The sequence below is a fragment of the Anarrhichthys ocellatus genome, unplaced genomic scaffold (genome assembly GCF_004355925.1).
Source record: "Anarrhichthys ocellatus isolate YVR2014 unplaced genomic scaffold, GSC_Weel_1.0 scaffold3, whole genome shotgun sequence".
Classification (NCBI taxonomy): domain Eukaryota; kingdom Metazoa; phylum Chordata; class Actinopteri; order Perciformes; family Anarhichadidae; genus Anarrhichthys; species Anarrhichthys ocellatus.
Window position 1 is genome coordinate 11,540,406 of NW_022280033.1, and position 18,238 is coordinate 11,558,643.

General features: G+C 40.1%; 1 protein-coding gene across 6 annotated transcripts in view; it reads right to left on the reverse strand.

The window, feature by feature from the left end:
- khdrbs2 (KH domain containing, RNA binding, signal transduction associated 2) overlaps positions 1–18,238 on the reverse strand; it is a 57,400-nt gene that overhangs the window by 33,500 nt on the left and 5,662 nt on the right. For all 6 annotated transcript variants that reach the window (XR_004213851.1, XM_031876895.1, XM_031876888.1 and 3 more), the window contains exons 2-3: positions 12,829–12,956; positions 708–824 (exon numbers count right to left, since the gene is read on the reverse strand). Coding sequence is in view for 5 of the 6 variants with exons in the window: in XM_031876895.1 (XP_031732755.1) it covers positions 708–824; positions 12,829–12,956 (245 nt within the window). In the remaining variant the exon portion in view is untranslated. The remainder of the gene's footprint in view (positions 1–707; positions 825–12,828; positions 12,957–18,238) is intronic.

Consider the following 18,238-nt stretch of genomic DNA (forward strand, 5'->3'; position numbering starts at 1 on the left):
AGTTGCTGCTAAACAATGGGCTGAAACTCGCCGTAAAGCTCGGTAAAGCCAAGGGGAGCTGCAGATCTGTGTGTGAATTTCACAGGGGAACTCTTTCACGTTGTCATTTGATACATTTTTATTCTAAAAATATTGTTATCGCCGCTTGAAAGTAGTTGTTACAACCTCTGCATTATGTTACCCTCAACAGTCTCTTGACTTATTGAAATGCAGCTCCTGTTTCACCAAAGGGGTGGTAACACTGCAAGTCTTTTGTCATGTCTAGATGTCTGAAGGCTACAGTAATAATAGCAATGTAACTCTATAGCAGCACACTGAGACCTGTTCAGAGCGTGAACATCAGACCCAGCAGACTGTCTGTGTACACGCTCGGATAGGTTTGGCTCCAGGGGACCGCAAGTCAGCAGGATAAATGACGTTGGCAAAGAAATTCATTACTTTGCATTCATAATTGACTCTTACAGAATATGCTATTAAACAACGCACAGAAAAACATTACTGTTTTCTCCTACATATGTTTGTCAACTGAAAGCTATTAATTCTACTCAGGGTGTTATCTATCTCACTTACAGCTCAGATGTTGTTGGTTAGAATATTCTTCTGCGCTTTGCTGGAATTTCAAGCACTTCCCTTCTGTAAATATTTCCTTTTGATACATATCTTGGACCAGCCCAACGACTATATTTCAGCACAAATCAATATCTTACCTTGCCTTTATCCCTCATGGACCCTTTGCCGAGGATGGACATCTTTACTCCGGTCTCCTCTTGCAATCGTTTCATGGAATTTCCCCGTGGTCCCAGCAGCTTCCCGACAAAATTAAACTGTGACACAGGAGAGAAAAAAGCAACCAGAATGCCTTATCAAAGTTTTTAACACGTGTAAGAAGAGGAGAAACAATGAAAAAGGTGACTTATGTGAAGACAAATGTTTCTGGAGACATTGTTGTTGGAAAACAGATGTGTTGGATGTAAAAAGAATGAGATCGGTTTGGAGAAAAGGTTAACCATTAATGATGTTGGCCGGGCTTTGTATGTAATATGTAGAAGTTCCAATAATTTGCGTGTCCGTAAATGTTACCAAGGTCTGACTTAAAGAACTGGACTCAGTCGGTTCAGTCCTAGTTTACTTAACTTTTTACTTCTAAATGACAGTTCAGTGATCGAACGTTACGAAATCTCAGAAACTCAGATAAGACTTCTACTTTTAGGTCTCACAGACGGCAAAAAAGTCTTTAGTATCAAAGTGGAAGCCTCCTCATAAACTTCAGATTTCCCAATGGATTCTCTCAACATTATATATCACATCTCTGGAACTCTATAGCTCGAACCAACAATGTGAAGGGAAATACAATTGGTCCAATATATGGTCTACATTGCCTCCCTGTTGCAGTCTTTCCACATCTATAATTGAGTATTATGTTTTAAAAATGTATATTCTTTACTTGTGCATATATATACGTATATATATATATTTTTACATCATGTCAAATACATGACTGTATCTGTATACTTATATGTCAAAATGATTCAAGTCCATTATTACAGATGATTTGCTGTATATTGAAAAATCTAAATTTGATGACCAATAAAAAAATGAAAAAGCTGTTTGCTGACCATTAGTCATCTATTATCAATACAATATCAGGTTCCATTCACCATTCATCATGTGAGAAAACAGCTATAATGTAGCCTGTGATGAATCAATAGAATTGTAGCACATTAAAAGTGAATGGGACTCTCATCTGCGGTCCAGCTTTATGTATCCATTCATTTGCCTGAACTGTGCCCTCACTAGTCATGTTTCTTATTGCCGTTTAGGGTCATCCATGTCCTGCTGAGAAAAAAAGAAAAGGGAACATGGGCTCAGACCAATAATGTTCCTGAGACTCTTCCAGAGGTCAGTGCTGAGATAAAGTCAGAAATAATGAGTTTCTTCCCAGTGGGAAATTAATACTATCCAGATGACAAACTATCAGATTCAAGCCTCGGGACTCTGACTATCATTTCCCGCTCACTGTGCACCAGCTAGTGTTCATATTGAGAGAAGAAGCTCTGGGTTGTTGAAGGCTCGACGCTGCTGAGATTACTGGTGATTAATCCGAGAGGTGAAACTCACAACTGTAGTCAAATGGGTCGTTTCTGAAGAAAACATGAGCAGAAGATCAATAAGAAAACAAGAGAAATGTTTACTACTTGAAACAAGCCCACAAAAGCTACTTGTACTATCTCAAACATTGTTTTTTAAATTGTATTAAGTGGTTCGACCTTCAAATATTTGCTGCTGGATGAGATGAAAGGAGACCACCTCCAGAGCTGAACAGGTGGTCAGCCGCCCACCACAACACACTGGCCAACCCTAAAATGATATTAACCTTTTCACAAAGCAGCTTCTCCCACTGTGGCTGAGCGGATAATAACTTCAGTGCCAGCTGTGTGGCTGCTGCAACTCAACTCCGACAACTGCACACTCAGCTTATTTCATGAACATCATTAACACCACGAGTGAACGCTACATCTCAGGATAGAGTGGCGCCAGGGACGCAGAGCTGAGACATCTTTAAAAGAAAAAAAAAAAAAAAGCATCCCTACTGCCCTTGCCTGTCCTCTGATCTGAATGATTAAGGCACCTTCGTGGATGCCTTTCTTCACAGGCGTTGCTTTGACAGGACTATCCTATAGCTGGCAGGGAGCTTGAGAGCAGATGGTCGTTTGTGGCTAAGTTGAGATAGCGCTCGCTGGGCGGTAGAAGAAGAGTGGCCTGTTTTCATTAAGCTAATGAATGTCTGGAGCCACTCTGCTGCTCCATGGCGAGCAATTTGGGCTTTAGAAAAGGGGCACGGTTCGGTGTTAAATGAGGTTTGAAATGATGCAATGTGCCCCCTGCAGTCTCAACACTGATAACTATGCAGACGGAAGGGTGTTGTGAATACAACAATTATGCACAAAGAGATGTTGAACAAATAAAACGGGTGCACATATCTACTTATTTGTACTTCACAAAGTGTAATTTCTACAAGAAGGACAAACCTTTAATTTCTTTTGTGCAGGATAAATTTGAATGTCTCCATATTCATTCTGAGTTGTCGTTTATTATAAAGTTCTGTGTTGCAAAGTCTACAAGGCTTAAAAGAGGAGATACAATTGAGTCACATCTCACTAAAGTGAATCTGCAAACCTACTAACGCAGCTGAGCAGAGCACTTTCCCCAACATCCTCATTAACTAAGGATCTGGTCCTTAGTTACTTTTGAACAACATGATTTAAAAACAAATCTCCTCACAACTGAGAGCTCAACGCACTGCAACTTAAGAAAACATGTGCAATTAGACAACACACATGCGACATGATAAAACACAAAGCAAAGGCAGAAAATACAACAATATATAAAAAACATAAGCAAAAAATGCAAACTTCACAGAGAAAGGCCCCAGACTGCCAGCAGGTTGAAACCCAGAGCCTGTTTCTTGTTAAGCAACTACAATGTTATATGAGTACTATGCTAAATCGCTGGAGCAGTGCTGGCTCCAGCCATAAATGCATGACAGATTTTAAATTACACTTTAGATATTTATTACTTAGATTGTTTGAGATATTTCTTCAGGACGTAATTCTCCACTCTAGCTCATTATTTTGGCGTTAAGGTTGGAAAATATGGGCTAAAAGTTTTCTGTCTTGGGAACAGCTGATTTGATTACATTGATTGATTACAGCAAGCTGACAAGTGGTATTCGTGTCATATATCTGACCATTCTTTTGTTTATTTCCCCCCACAAAGTTGTCTCTCAAATATACAACACAATACTGTCACTATCTTTTTCCTGCTCCAAGCAATCGGCCTTTAGAAATCCACTATCAGTCCACCTCGAATACGAATTCTCCAATTGTCAGTTGGTTATGCTGGTGTGTGGTATCATGAATGAGACCAGTTCAGTGATCGACTTCTGCACTATATTTTTACATTTAAAATGACAAAGAAAGAAGTCTGAGAATAGAAGAAAGGGTTATTTTATAGTTCATTGTGGTTGTTCTCTGTATTCAACGACTGGTGTTATCTGTGTCTTTTTGAAGCACACTGACTTTTTTAAACTTTTTTGCACCTGTAATGAACAACAACATCCCTGAGCATGAAGTTGTTAATATTAAAAAAGGCTTTAGTGAGTGAAGTCTGACCACATATGGCTTATCTTATACATAATGTAAAACAATAGAACCACTGCTGTCTATTAGATGATTTATTTATTTGATGAAAGAAACAGTGCTTCTGCTGCAGGCTGTAGCATTTTATCTTTATTTCATACCCCGTCACTACAATGCCCTACAAGACCCGAGATCTCTGTGAACACACGTCCCAGCTGGATATCGGAGCAGCACACAAGAATATTTTTTTCCATTCACACATAATGATACTTAATATTTTATACTCTCATGACCCTGATTCTATAATGCTGCTAAATTTAAAGTAGTAAAAGCAAAGGACTCACTCACATAACAAAACAAACGTAAGCAAGTTCTGGTTGATTTTAAGTACCAAACTAGTCCGTTTCCATGCTTTAGTATAAATTCAGTTCCATGGAAAGCCTGGAAGTATTGAAACTTCAACTTCAGCACATAAACTTTGTGAAGGGGTTGTATCACTGCAGAACTAATAACACAAAAACCTTTTTCGGCTTTTAAGTTGGAAAATGTGCACGGTGGCCGCCTTTTAATGCAGTTCACTGGGGCCAGGCAAGATTTGCAGATGTCCTGAGGCACTTATCGCCAGGTTAGCGAGCTATGCTATTGGGGAAGTCCAGGTCCTGTCTGATAGGAGGATTAAAGCCCCAGGTAGAGGTTTATGCTTTAATGACAGCTATGGATGACTGGGCTGTCAGACGACTGTGTCCTATCAACTCCACAGACATTAAAGGAAGCAGATGGGAGGAGATTTACTGTTCACCTGGTTCAGTGTATCACACATTAAGGTATGACTTTGCTTTACAGCTGTTGTCTTTGTTGAGGGTGTTGTCTCTGGTCAAGACAATAATAAAACAACTTCGGCATTCTTAAATATTGGAGTGTGTGGCGCTTTATGTATCATATATTGCAAATATTCCACCACTTCCTGTATCCACTATGTGGTGTGCTAGTGAACACGCAAAAACATGCATTATGTTGCTCTATATGAAGTGTAGACCACTTCATGTAAATGTCGTAAATCGGATGCCGTTTGTCACATAATGCTGATTTCCTTTCGCCAGTAGGTGGCGCTTTGATTATGAGTGAGAATGGAGGAATGGCGTAAAATGTCCATCACACTACGGATACGCCATTCCATCAAACGTAAAGCTTTTCATAACTTTTAATCACAAAGGTCTTTAGATTGTAAAGATCAAATTTGAAGTTTATCTTATAAATTCGCTAGAGGGAGTTAGTTAATAAAGTATTGGGCCTAGTAATGGGCAAAACTGAAGGGAAAATTCGTACGAAAATCAAAATGGCAGACTTCCTGTTAGCTATTGTGTAGGAGTACTTTGCAAAAATGTGTTTTTTGAAAAATACTAAATGGCGCAAAAAGTAGGTGGAGCTTAATGGTCTAAATTGGCTTTTTTGTAGAGCAGACAGAACTGGACATGTGTGTCGAATTTCAAGTCAATCGGACATAAGGGGTGAGGGGCGTGGCCTGTCAAACAGCTAGGCAGCACTAGCAAGTTATTTTGTCATACCCGAGCGTGGGACCCATAAAATATCAAATTTGAAAAGCGTGCACAATTTGGTGAGTTTTTGAGCATGAAGCCCTCAAAAATGCAATTCCACGCGAAAAATAATAATAATAATTCTAGCGATTTCACTCGGCCCTTCGAGACCCGACAGTTGGTCGGTGCTTGGGCGCTTATAATCGTGTGTTCATTTGCACAAGATCCCTTTCCCACCCAACAAACAGAAGCACAATGTTCTAATAAAAATGTAAGAATTCCCATATGTAAACCCTGAACTGTCTCCCAGATGGCCTACACACACAGAGACAGTGAACACAGCAAATACCGTGATCCTCGTATATTTTAACAGATGACAAACAACTTGAGCCAAGATCAATAAAGACGAGCAGCCAACAACGCCGAAGTGATGCAACACTACAAAAGGTGTTTAAGACCATGAAACTATTCCAGACAAGCTGTGTTTCGTAGCAGCTACATAGCTTTACTGTTGGAGGAGAGAAAAAAAATATTGTTTTGCAAGTGTTTAACCAGCTACGGCCTTTAAATGACGAACGACAAACAAGTCTTTTTCACATCTTTTCCACTTTTTCAACGGATGGAGAGGCAGAGCTGTACAAACCCTGCTCACAATGAAACAAAAGAGAGGTATACAGTCAACACCTGTTACTGCATCTCAACTTCAATCTTTATTTTATAAAATATACATTACAGTTTACACTCATTTTCATGTTATACTGTCTGGCTGTTAATACACAGGACATTAATGTATTTTTCCGTTTTGCTGTAACAAGAAGTGCTACCAGGCATATGTTGTCAGACGTCAATCAAACAGCGACTTTGAAAAACTACTAACTCACATTTGGATACTTAAGCACAATCAGTTGTTGTTTTGGCAACTTTGGGGCAGCATGTTTGTGTCCATCTTATGAATGTAAGTCCGATGCTGCCTCTCCCTTTTGATTTGCTCTCCACCAACTCCTGTCAAAGATACCTGGCTCTTAGTTGCCTCACTATGTTCACCAGCTGAACTCTAACTTTGTCTGCTGTTGTGCTGATGAGAAGATGGGAGTGAACCAAAAATCAGAAGTTGTGGGTCATAAAGCATGATGCAATTGGGCCCAAAAATACTTTTTTTCCAGACGTCTGTAACTCAGCTGATATTTTTTTTTAGGTAAATCAACTTCCCAGTAGCAACACCTGAATAGCCCTCATTGAAATCATGTCCTAAAAATTGTGAAATGCACCAATATCCAATTCCAGTGCTGCCGTTCATGACGTGAATGAACCAGAGAACGAGCGGCTGGAAGGCGGGGTTTAAAGGAAACGCTTGTGTGCTTGCTGTATTGTCTCTGTGAATGCGGAATTGCTGTAATATGTGTGTAATTTTATACTTGGAAGTCTGACTGTTTTTGCTACGTGCGCCACTGACTAACTTTCATACGAATGAATCGGGCACCGCCTGTATCCAGTTCCCTTTATACATCCTTTCTACATACATCCAATCTACGCTGCATGCTGACATATTGTAATCTAGATATTACCACATTTCCAGAATGAATGGACTATGTACTGAAAACCCTGCTAGTAATTAGTATTTGATAGAGCTGGGTCATTGTATCGTTGGTGCGATCTCTAACACGGGGAGGCATTTATCTTTATTATATCTCGTGAGCAGCATTGTGGCAGACAAAGTCATGACGCGAACACTGACTCAGTGGATTCCCAGAGTGGAATTGTGGCGCTATGGTACAAGTGCCTAATTTTAATTCACACTCTGTACTCAGCTGTTATCTAAGGAAAACACCTTTGCACATGATAGGACTTTCTTTGGGACACTGACATCTCTCAGACAAAAAATGTAATTCCTCCTTGGGTAGAGCACAGCTGCTGCACTATTTAAAGGTCACAATAACACAAGACCGATAAGCTCAAAATTGGGGCATCCACAACAATATACAATTGAATGTGTTGTAGGCCGTGTACCCCAGCAGAATTATGTCCATTTTGTCTCTAACTAAATCAAAGTGATTTAAATTAAAAGGGCAGAAATCATTACACATTCTCATTAACACACACACGTACACACACACACACACACACACACACACACACACGCACACACACACACACACACACACACACACACACAAATGCAGAGTAGTCCCAGCACTGGACTCAGACAAGCAGACAGTATCAGCCATTGAAAATCCATTTCATGCCCCAAGGTTATGAGATGCTAATCAAGCTGTCTCATTAAACAGCAGAGGATAAATTCTAGTTAAGCGTTAATGAAAATGACTATGCAGCTTAATCATATTTTTGCTGAGTAAATAGTGATATCAGCCTACAGGTTCGAGGCGTCCATAAGCACCCTGAGTGTATCATTTGTTTACATGTCAAAACGGGACAAGTACAAATGGACCCCCTCTTCTCCCGTTAACCGAGATCACCTGTTTTCAAGGTTTCATCCGTTTTTTCAGAAGAGATTAAAGTAAGCGATGGGAAGGTCACTGGAGCAATGCGCCAAGGCCAACTTTCTTAATCTTGACAGGCTGTAAAAAGACAACAAAGCTAATGTCGATTTTACAGAGAGTGGTGCACAAAACACACAAGTTGTCCCTTGTGAATGATGCATACTACTAGTGCCGGTCTGTAACAAGATGCATCATCCCTCCAGGGTTTATCCAGCTGCTGCAGCTTTACCAGGTCTGATATTTCATCTGGTTTTAGTATCTCATCAACCAAATTAAAACAACAAAACATACTGTAAAAACGCCGTACTAACCTAAACTCGTTAACTTTTAATTAGAACCTGTGGTAAAATACGGTTTTACTGGCAGGTTGGGTTAAGCATTAATCCTATTTCGAGTAAAATGTTCCTTTGTCAGCTCTCCTGCAAATAGCTAACAATGAAAGTCGAATGCATCATTCAGCGAGGAAGGGTAGTGTGACATGTACAATATATTTACCGATGCATTGTAGTTGACATCATCATCAATAAAATTTCACCTAAAGCGTGGAACTACGTAATATGACAGAATAGACATTTTGACTTGTCATTACAGGAGCAGCACATTAACTAATAATATTAACGAGACCTTACATTAAGGTGTGTCTGTAAGCCAACGTGCACAAAAACTAGCCAGTGAAACGCATCCGTAATTAATGTTATTAACAACACCTGTGCTTTCCCTGCTATGACATGTGTTCATTGAGAGGTCGGTGGACCATGAAGAGGGATTTCGTCAGGACTGGATGTTTCCCTGTTAGACGACATTAATCTTCTATATGTCACTTCGTCAAATCTGAAACCAGGCGGAAGAATTCTCCCAAGTAATAATTTAATTACTTTGCATTTAATTACGGTGCAGCAAGATGGCAGATGTAAGCATGAATGAGCACTGTTAGACTGCTGAAACGTGAAGAACAGATTTATGACATTTTATACTTCGCCACCAGTGACGGAAAGTAAGACCGGACATTATTGAAATCGCTGTGACGCAAAGTGAGGTTCCAATGTGAAGTAAAATAAAACTGATTCGTTTGTGACTCTCAGTAGGGCCTGATATTGTCAGATTAAAAAGTCAAATATTTTTTTTACTATGTTTTTCATATGTTGTTTATCTCCATTCTAGCCCATTTTACATGTAGAAGTGTTAAAGAAAAGTGATAAGTGCTCTGTGTTGTCTGATCTGTCGTGCTGTTGTTACACACCTTCTTGCAGGTGTAATGAATATGTTAACATGCAATCTTACACAGTATTATCACAAATTCAGGATAAATATATCCTCATATTTTTGTCTAGTCTTGTCTGTTTCTGATTGTGTCAAGTATTGTAAAAAAATGTGTTCTGAACATTGTGAGGCTCCATTTCTTTTTTCTCATCCTCTATCAAAGGGTTGCTTCATGTGGCTAATTATCATTAAGTGAAAGTGCAGTGTTACCAAGATGTTTAAGATAGTGGCACTGCAGTGTCTTGTGGGGTGCTGACTGTGCAATTAGGTCACAGAAGTTGTTGTTGGACAACTGCTCCGTCCCTCTGGACTGCACTGCTTACTTTGCACAGCCGACCCTACTATGTTCATTACACAGAACCAGGATATTGAGCCTGTGTATTTTGCCTGTGAATTGTTCTGGTTATGATCATAAGTACAGACTCCGAGCTGAAAAAAACATGAATATGTTGATAAATATGTTTCATATCAGCCTTGTATCCTACTTGCAAAAACGCACAATGCCACATATGGTTAACGTTGTGAAACGATTGGTTAGGTTTAGGCAACAAAATACTTGGTTATGGTTATAAAAAAACATCATGGTTTGTGTTCAAATAATAATTTTGCAATGTAATGTATCAACCGTAACAACCGTAACAAGGTAACTAGCGTGAATAAATAACAACTGCCCTTAGCAAACTTTCTTGAGCAACGTTATGTAACAAGTGTGAAGTCAGCGTTTACTTTTGGTTTCACACAAACGGCATCCTCCTGGGTGAAAGTCCTGTGTCTGTTTGACCCACCAATCCGCTACCTTAGAAGTCACCTCTCCTCAAGGGCGACCATCGACAGCAAGATACATCATCAGCTGTGCCAGTGGTGCTGTTGCAAAGCTCCGCAGAAGAGTTTTGGAAAACTCTGACCTGCTGTCAATGACCAAGCTGCTGATCTACAAGACAGTTTTCTTGCCCACACTTTATAAGGTGCAGAGACCTGAACTACCTACGGTAGGCGTATAAGTGTCCTGGAGTGTCACCACCAGAGATGCCTGTGAAAAATCAGCTGGTATCAGCTGGAAGGAGAAGCACATGAACATCAGTGTTGTTAAGGAGGCAATCATCGCCAGCATCGCCACCAGCATTAATTCAACACCAGATGAGATGGAACAGCCATGTATTATGAATGCCTGACACATGCCTCCTTAAAAACAGGTCCTCTACTCTGAACTAAATGCTGGCCAACCAGCACCTTGAGGTCAGAAAAAGCATTTGAAGGACAACATCAGGATCAACATCGAAATATTCCACATATAGAGCTCTACCTGGGAAGCTTGGAACAGTTTGGAGAAAAAGTTTTCATGACGGAGCCACACTCCATGAATAACGATCTCCGACAGGCTGCCAATCAGTCAAGTAGCAGCAAAGAAAGGAGAGTGTGCCCATCACAAAGACTCTCCCACATTCCACTTCCAGCACATCAATGCCCATACTGCAGCACGGTTTGTGTTTCCAGAATTGGCCTCTTCTGCAGTTTGAAGACCCACAATAAGGAGCGTCATACTCGACTTCGAGTGAGCGCCGTTGATGATGATGATGACTGCTTCACATCTGTCCTAACCCACGTATGAACCGTGCTTTACAAACATTGCGAGAAGTCTCTGGAAGATTTTTGTCGTAGCTTTGAATACAGTGTATGTGCTGTAAGTTCAGGAAAAATCAATGCTTGCAATTAGAAAATACTTTTGAACGAAAAATGGTTCGTGCAGAAAATGCAGATTATGAGGCAGAAAGACGAGGGCAGACAGATATCCCTGAGTCATTGTGGCCCTTCTTTTCCCAAGAAACTGTCTCAATTGGCATTTTTTATAGATTAGAAATCTATGTAATTGAGTGAGGAGTTCCTGAACACTGCTTAATTACTTTCTCAGCAATGATCCTGAGGATGAAACAGCAAATTGATTTCTATGGAGTGTCCTGAGGGGCTCACTGGGTTTAAGCACCCCGCCTGTGCTCCTGAGGCGCAGTTAAATGTTGCTCTGCCCTTCTGACATTCTCGTTTCTCTAGACCTTCTCTAATAAGGCAGACAAATCAGCTACTTTTAAAACACATGGCTGAAAATAAGTAGCTGTGAGATCATGAATCAAGACGTTGGGGCAAGATATAACACACACCTTGACTTGAGAGTGTGTAGGAGAAAGACTAAAAATGGAAACTGTCAGTGTTTTATTGAGGACCTCATCCTCAGAACTCTTTTACTGTGCAATCAAACCTGCAGCGACAACAAGAGGAAAGGTGACCAGAAGTGATCCATTTCAAACAAATGCTTGGAGACAAAAAAGTGTCAGAGAGTGTGGAAGCAGAGAGATGAGCAGCGGTCAACCATAAAGGTTTACGAATTTAGGAGAAGAGATGATGATGATGATGATGATAGCAATATTGTTGCAAACTGACAGCACAGACCCTGCAGGTTTTATATGATTGGAGGCGCTGGCAAGGTCACACCAAAGCCTCTGATCAGATTTCGTGGACTTTTGAAATGGTCAAAAATAAAAGTCAGTTTGCAACATTGTATAATGGCTGGACACAGATATATATATATATATATATATATATACTGCATTTAAAAGATACAAATAATACAGTAAAGCATTGAACAAAGTATTTACAGAAAAGAAAAGTACTCCCGAGTGATCTGTCTGTCTACACACAGTTGTAAAACGAATGCAGTATATACTTTACTAGCAGAGCAGGACACAAATCAATATACTATATCGAAGTACGTTCTGTTACAAGCTGTGTTGCAACGCGGATGCTATTATTCTTGGCTGCCCGTTGCGTTGCCTGAATGTATGAATGCAAACTCAGCGGAGGTTTCCTTGATTACAGCGGCAGTAAAGCCTTTTGGTTCGCCACATGCAGCTGCGTGTTGTCGCTAAGCGGCCTGATGGAGCAGCCTCATTAGGCTACATTTCAAACTTTGTCACTACTGACATTTCATAAGTCAGAATAAAGCGTATCGTGTCACACGGTGATTTATGGACAATGTTTCTCACTGTACCATTGAGTGCTTTAGTGCACTAAAAACTTTGTTTTTTTTGATGACTACATCAAAATATGCGACACTGTCTGGTGACTTTCTATTAGCCTGTTTGAGGCTTAGGGGGATTTTCAGTGCAAAAGCTTTTGTGGAAAGAGGTGAAGCAACAGTGCGCAGACTACACCACCGATTGACAACTCAAATGAATGATTAATTAATGTAACGCACACACACAAAAGTTCAGTGTTTTTCAAATTAAGCCCTTGCATCTTGCCTCACACTTTGACTGTTCTGGTCAGTTTCTTTCCAAAAGAACAGGACCATAAATAGATGCAGTGTGTTTTTTTTGGCCAAGATGTCGATGTTGTGTCTCTTACCTTTGGGTACTGTTGGATTGGAATGAGAACTCTTTCAGACAGCTTGATATTTTTATTGCTGATGATATCTAGGTATTTCTTCGTGTCACCATCTTTTCTCAATTCATCTCCTTCATTCTTTTCAATCTCTGCAGAAAAACAAAATAGAAAAAACAAACGGATAAGATGATTAGTTTATGTAACTGAACATCAGTCAACATCAACTGCTGCATGACAAACAAAACAGGCTGGGGACAGTTTGGGAGACATTTAACTATGCATTTCAATGAATATTTTGCTGAGTATTATTGTGTCCCTGTAAACATGCTCACATTGCAAACTCTAATGATATGAGATTATCCCGCTGACTCCCGATACGTCCTTTTATATCGGGCCCCGTAATCTCATTATCCAGTGATTCCCATAAAAACATAACAACAGAGGCAAACAGTCACACGCAGCTCGGTGTGCCTCACTTCGCCGCAAACTGAGCTCTTGATGGATGTTAGCAGTCTCTGATCCCCACACAGCACGAGTCTTGCGCAGATGGCGGATTAAACATTTACAAAAACTCAATTGGGGTGGTTGAGATTGGATCTGTGAAGTCTCATATCAAGATCATATTTGCAAATCATTGGTCCCAATCAAACTGCACTGTTCCTTCTATTGATTTTCAAAATCTTGTGCAAATTGGCCCAATCGTGCTCTTGTGTGTCCCTAGCCTTAATGCATTAAGATGAGAGATGAGAGTTGAATGTTAATCTACGGTTCAGCTTTAACAGGAAAACAATGAACAGTGTTATTTCTTGATTCATTCATTTCACAGCACTTGAGCTGAACCACTCGCAATACATGAAGTGCTCCAGAAATGAAGCTATCTGTTGTCCACCACGCAGGAATCCTCCTCTGTCGCTAATTAATACCGGGTGGAGAATTATCAGGCTGCAACACAAGATGTTCCTGAGCAAGACCGAGAGAAAGAGTCACTGACCGCTCCTGAGCTGCTATATTGGAACTCAAGAGTTCATTCAGTCTGGAGCACTTCTCCCTTATCTGAGCTGTCAACAGCCAGTGGACAAAGCTTTGAGGTTAAAAACAGCCCTCCACATTTGGACGATTCATTACGGAGCAGACGTTTAAACAAATAAATTGCTGAAGTCTTGTATCTGTGAGCAACGTATTACATTTGAGTTAATGCATTTCTCTCTTTTTCTAGGAAGGAGATTGATGAAGGACAGAAATACAATTCAAAAGTGACTGAATCTACCTTAAAATCCATGTTACACATCTACAATTTGTTCATGTGGAAATGATATTGCCTTTGTGGGAAAAGTGTTCCCAGCGAAGGGTCCTTCTGAGGCTTTTCCTTGACGTGACCTTCTGGACACCCGTAACTCCAGCTTAATGATCCAGGCAGCTCCAGGCAGTTCCAACATCCCCCCCCCCCACACCCCCCACAGTGGTTTCATTTTTACTCGATACATTAAAGTTAATTTGTTTGATTTTGCTATTGTCTGTGAAATCACCAAGACTAAACTCCAGCAGCTTAAAACGCGATGATTTCTTGCAGCGTGACACAATCGCTCTGATTGTGCCTGATTGTCCGAGGAAGATCGTGCTATCTTCACTTTGTTGCAGTTTCTCTGTCAGACGACTGAAACTAAAGCTACACAACTTCCTAAAACATTGAACGAATAAGAAGGGGAGAGTGGAAATTAATGAATGTTTAAAAATGTTATCAAGTAGAAGTAATCGCCAGATGGAAGAGCCTTAATAACTAACTAGTATTTACTGAGATTTGTGCACTACTTTTCAGGCGAGCTTCCTGGAGCCACTTAAATCAGACTCTATAATATTGTCAGATCACTCAGGCTTCTGTCAAAGATATACTAATATATGTCCATGTCCCACAGCGAGGCTGTAATGGAAAAGACTGTATCAGGGGAACTCTGTGAAGTCACACCACCATCGCCTGCCTCCGGGTATAGACTGTATCTAAAATATCTCGCCTGAATCACAGGTAAACAGACTGAAAGACCCCTACCTTTCATTCCCATCCATGCGGCGGATTCACATCTGCTTATGTCACAATACAGGTGTTCCAGGATAGCAGGAGCTTACAAAATGTGCTTTTTAAAAATAGCATTTATGTAGTCTTGCCTGAGGAGACAAATCAAACACAACCTGTGTGCAAACACATGTGTATCTTGAACTACCTCTGCTGTTTATACAGTAACCAGGGTCCTGTATGGTGACAAGCTAAAACTGCAGTATACATAAGGAGGAGAATGTGTATTTAGCCATGCTAGTGTTAAGGCATTCATCAACATTCATGGTCCCCAGTGGATGAATTGTAATAACTTTGGCGATCTCCTGACCTTTAATATGTTGGTTTGTGAGTAAATACCTACAAAACTATTGACTCTCTTATTAACATCAGCTGTACTTTGTGTTTAGTGATAATTAGCAAATAATGGTGGGCATGTTAGCACGATGACATTAGTGTTTAGCTCAAAGCATTGCTGTGTTTCAATACAGCATCATAGAGTCGCTAGCGAGGGCTGTAGACAAGACTGTCCACTCAGGAAGGACAAGGAAAAGCATGCTTTGTTCTTAAATTGCGAGGACTTGTTGCTTGTAATAGTTTTGGTAATTTGAGTACATCATCATGTGTGTTTGTTAGTCGTGCCATCAAATGAAGCTCATTTGGATTTTAACCGGTTGTAGTGCTCGTGGTTAAGTAGTTCCAGTTCTGGGTTTCATCGAGCATTGATATCCTCAATGATTCGTTCTGGTCTTCAGCGTGTTGGAGAGAATTTGTTTTTGGCTCTGTTTCCATTGTGAAGTGTTTGACTTTCAAACGGGCATAATGTTTGACATCATTTGAATAAAGTAATGATGTTTTTCCAGCCCGTGAAGATGATTATACTCTGGAAGAGTGCATAATGGGAAACACCTTTTATTTTGGTCTGCAGCCTGCCATTGAACTCAGAAGAAGATGTGTGTGTGACAGAATGAGAGACAGGCGAAAGGGAGAGAAAAAGAGGAAAATGAGCTTACAATGTATAAATCTGGGGAAACGTTCACACCAGTATCATCAGTGTCGCATATAAGGCAGGGAGCGACGGAAGCCTAAAGATCAGAGGAGGGAGATTGCGCTTTGAAGGTCAGTGGTTTCATTCCTCACACAAGATGAAAGAAATCTCTTTGGGTGAAGTGACTCTCAGCGACTATTCTGGTACTCTTGATCCCCTCTGTTGCGCTGCCCAAACTGCTTCAGTGGAGTTGCTCAGCGGCCAAGAATGAAAAAAAAAAAAACCTGTGGTTTTACTGGGCAGCTACCAGACAAATGTGTGCAACTGTACGTGTTTTGCTGAAAAATAGAAAAATGTGCTCAGTCAGCCTGCTACGGCTTAAGGTTGAATTCATCTGCGTTGGTCTGTATGCAGCAACACAGAGCATCAGCACTGACTGTTGAACAGTTTGAAGTTCATTTATCCTGGACAATTGGAAAATGGTAATTTATGTACACAAAACTGTATTCAGAATTAGAGTAAATTAGTCTCTTAGAAATTTAGACATCCGATTTGTTTGTTTTTTACTGTTCACAGAGCTCTTTGAAAATATAGGCCCCTTCTTTCAGCACCTAGTTGCTCTCAATAAACATTTAGATACTAAACAGGAAGTTCTTGCTGAGCAACAGAAAATACCCATTGAGATTTTGCCATGAATACACTTTGTGACGGACTGTGTTGCACTGAACCTTCCCAGACTAAAATTCACTCGAAGCTTTAATATAGTTTGCTAGAATATAAAACATAAATGTCCTACAATGTTTGAGCCACTGCCAGCACACAATGCAGTTCAATAAAATCAGAAGACGGAGGAATGAGAGCTGCACCATTTGTTGGAGATAATATGTTTACTGCTCAGCTGTCTATCCTCACATCGTGGCTTTATTGGATTTAGTTGTTGTTTGCCACACTGTCAATGCTACTAAAGCATGCACTTTGTTTGTAAAATGTGTATGCTTTCTTTTCAGAGATGATGTTGGTGAGATCAAATTGTCTGGGGGTTGATGTTGTTTTCCGATGGGTCAACAGAGAAACGTGGATCCAGAGAAAAATCACACACTAAAATACAGTCGCACGGTGATTAAAACAAGTCGCTATAATGAATCCAATCAAAATGAATTCTTCCAACATAGGTTAGATTAATCCCCACGTTGTTGCACTGAAATGCCACGGAGGGATTTGATGAGATACAACAGAGCATGAAGATGAACCTCATCACACCCAACAGAGCACACTCAGGATGTCCCGATAGCTGACATGTACTTAATGTAGACAAAATAATGCACACAGTAAGCACCGTTTCCATTTTCACTCGGCTCACCTGTTATTTTGCAAAACTGGCGGAAAGACTGGAAACCTTGAACAACCTGCAAACTGATGGAGGAGCTTTAAAGAAACAATGCTGATATTAAACAGCTAGAAAAACACATTTTAACTCCCCACTTCTATCTGATTTAGTTGCTGTGTGTTTATGTATGTGTCTTGGTAAGTTACAGCTGAACTCCACTTGTTTGTTTTTGGCTTTCAATAAAATGAACCCCTAAAAATGTTAAAACAGTTCATTACTGTAGGTTTACAGAGTCACTATATTGTTGGTTGATATTACAATAATCATCCAAGATTGATTAACACAGTGCAACCAGTCAATAAAGACTTGAATAGTTTATATGCTTTATTGTATTGTAGGCGGTTCCACCAACTGCAATAAGAGGTCAAACAGAGGCTTTGTTGAGTGCTGCCATTAGCCTCGAGACAGCTAAATTATTCACTGATTTATTTTACCTACTGAATGGTATATCTATAATGACTCCACAATGTGAGCAAAAATGAATCAATCTGATTACTCTCCAATACCTAATTGTTTGTTCACATCAAACACAGAAAGAGGTAGGTAACACAGCCCGCTTAGCAGAGTGGACCTGGTGTGGAGAATGGACCAGATGTGCAATTAGCTTTGTCCTTTTCCACTTTGGACTCGTGAATGTAACCACATGGGGTTGGAAATACGCGCAACTGTTTGGCCACATGCTGTTTATGTGTTTTTAACTGAGATGCACTGAGGCAAATTGAATTCAGCCGTTGACACCATGATATATTAAATCTTCAATCTAATTAAAATACCCTCTCCAAATTCTTTGCTGAATGTGCGATGGCCGGTGAAGTGAAATAGTAATAACAAGCAAATTATACACATTTTAATCGTCATCTATTTACAACTACTTACAAGCCAGACGAGATGGAATACTTTGGTAGACAACATGATCATGATCCTATATAATAATGAACAAAATACTGGATCTGTTTCTCTTTATTATGTACAATATGTGTATTATAGGATATTTGTATCTTTTATATAT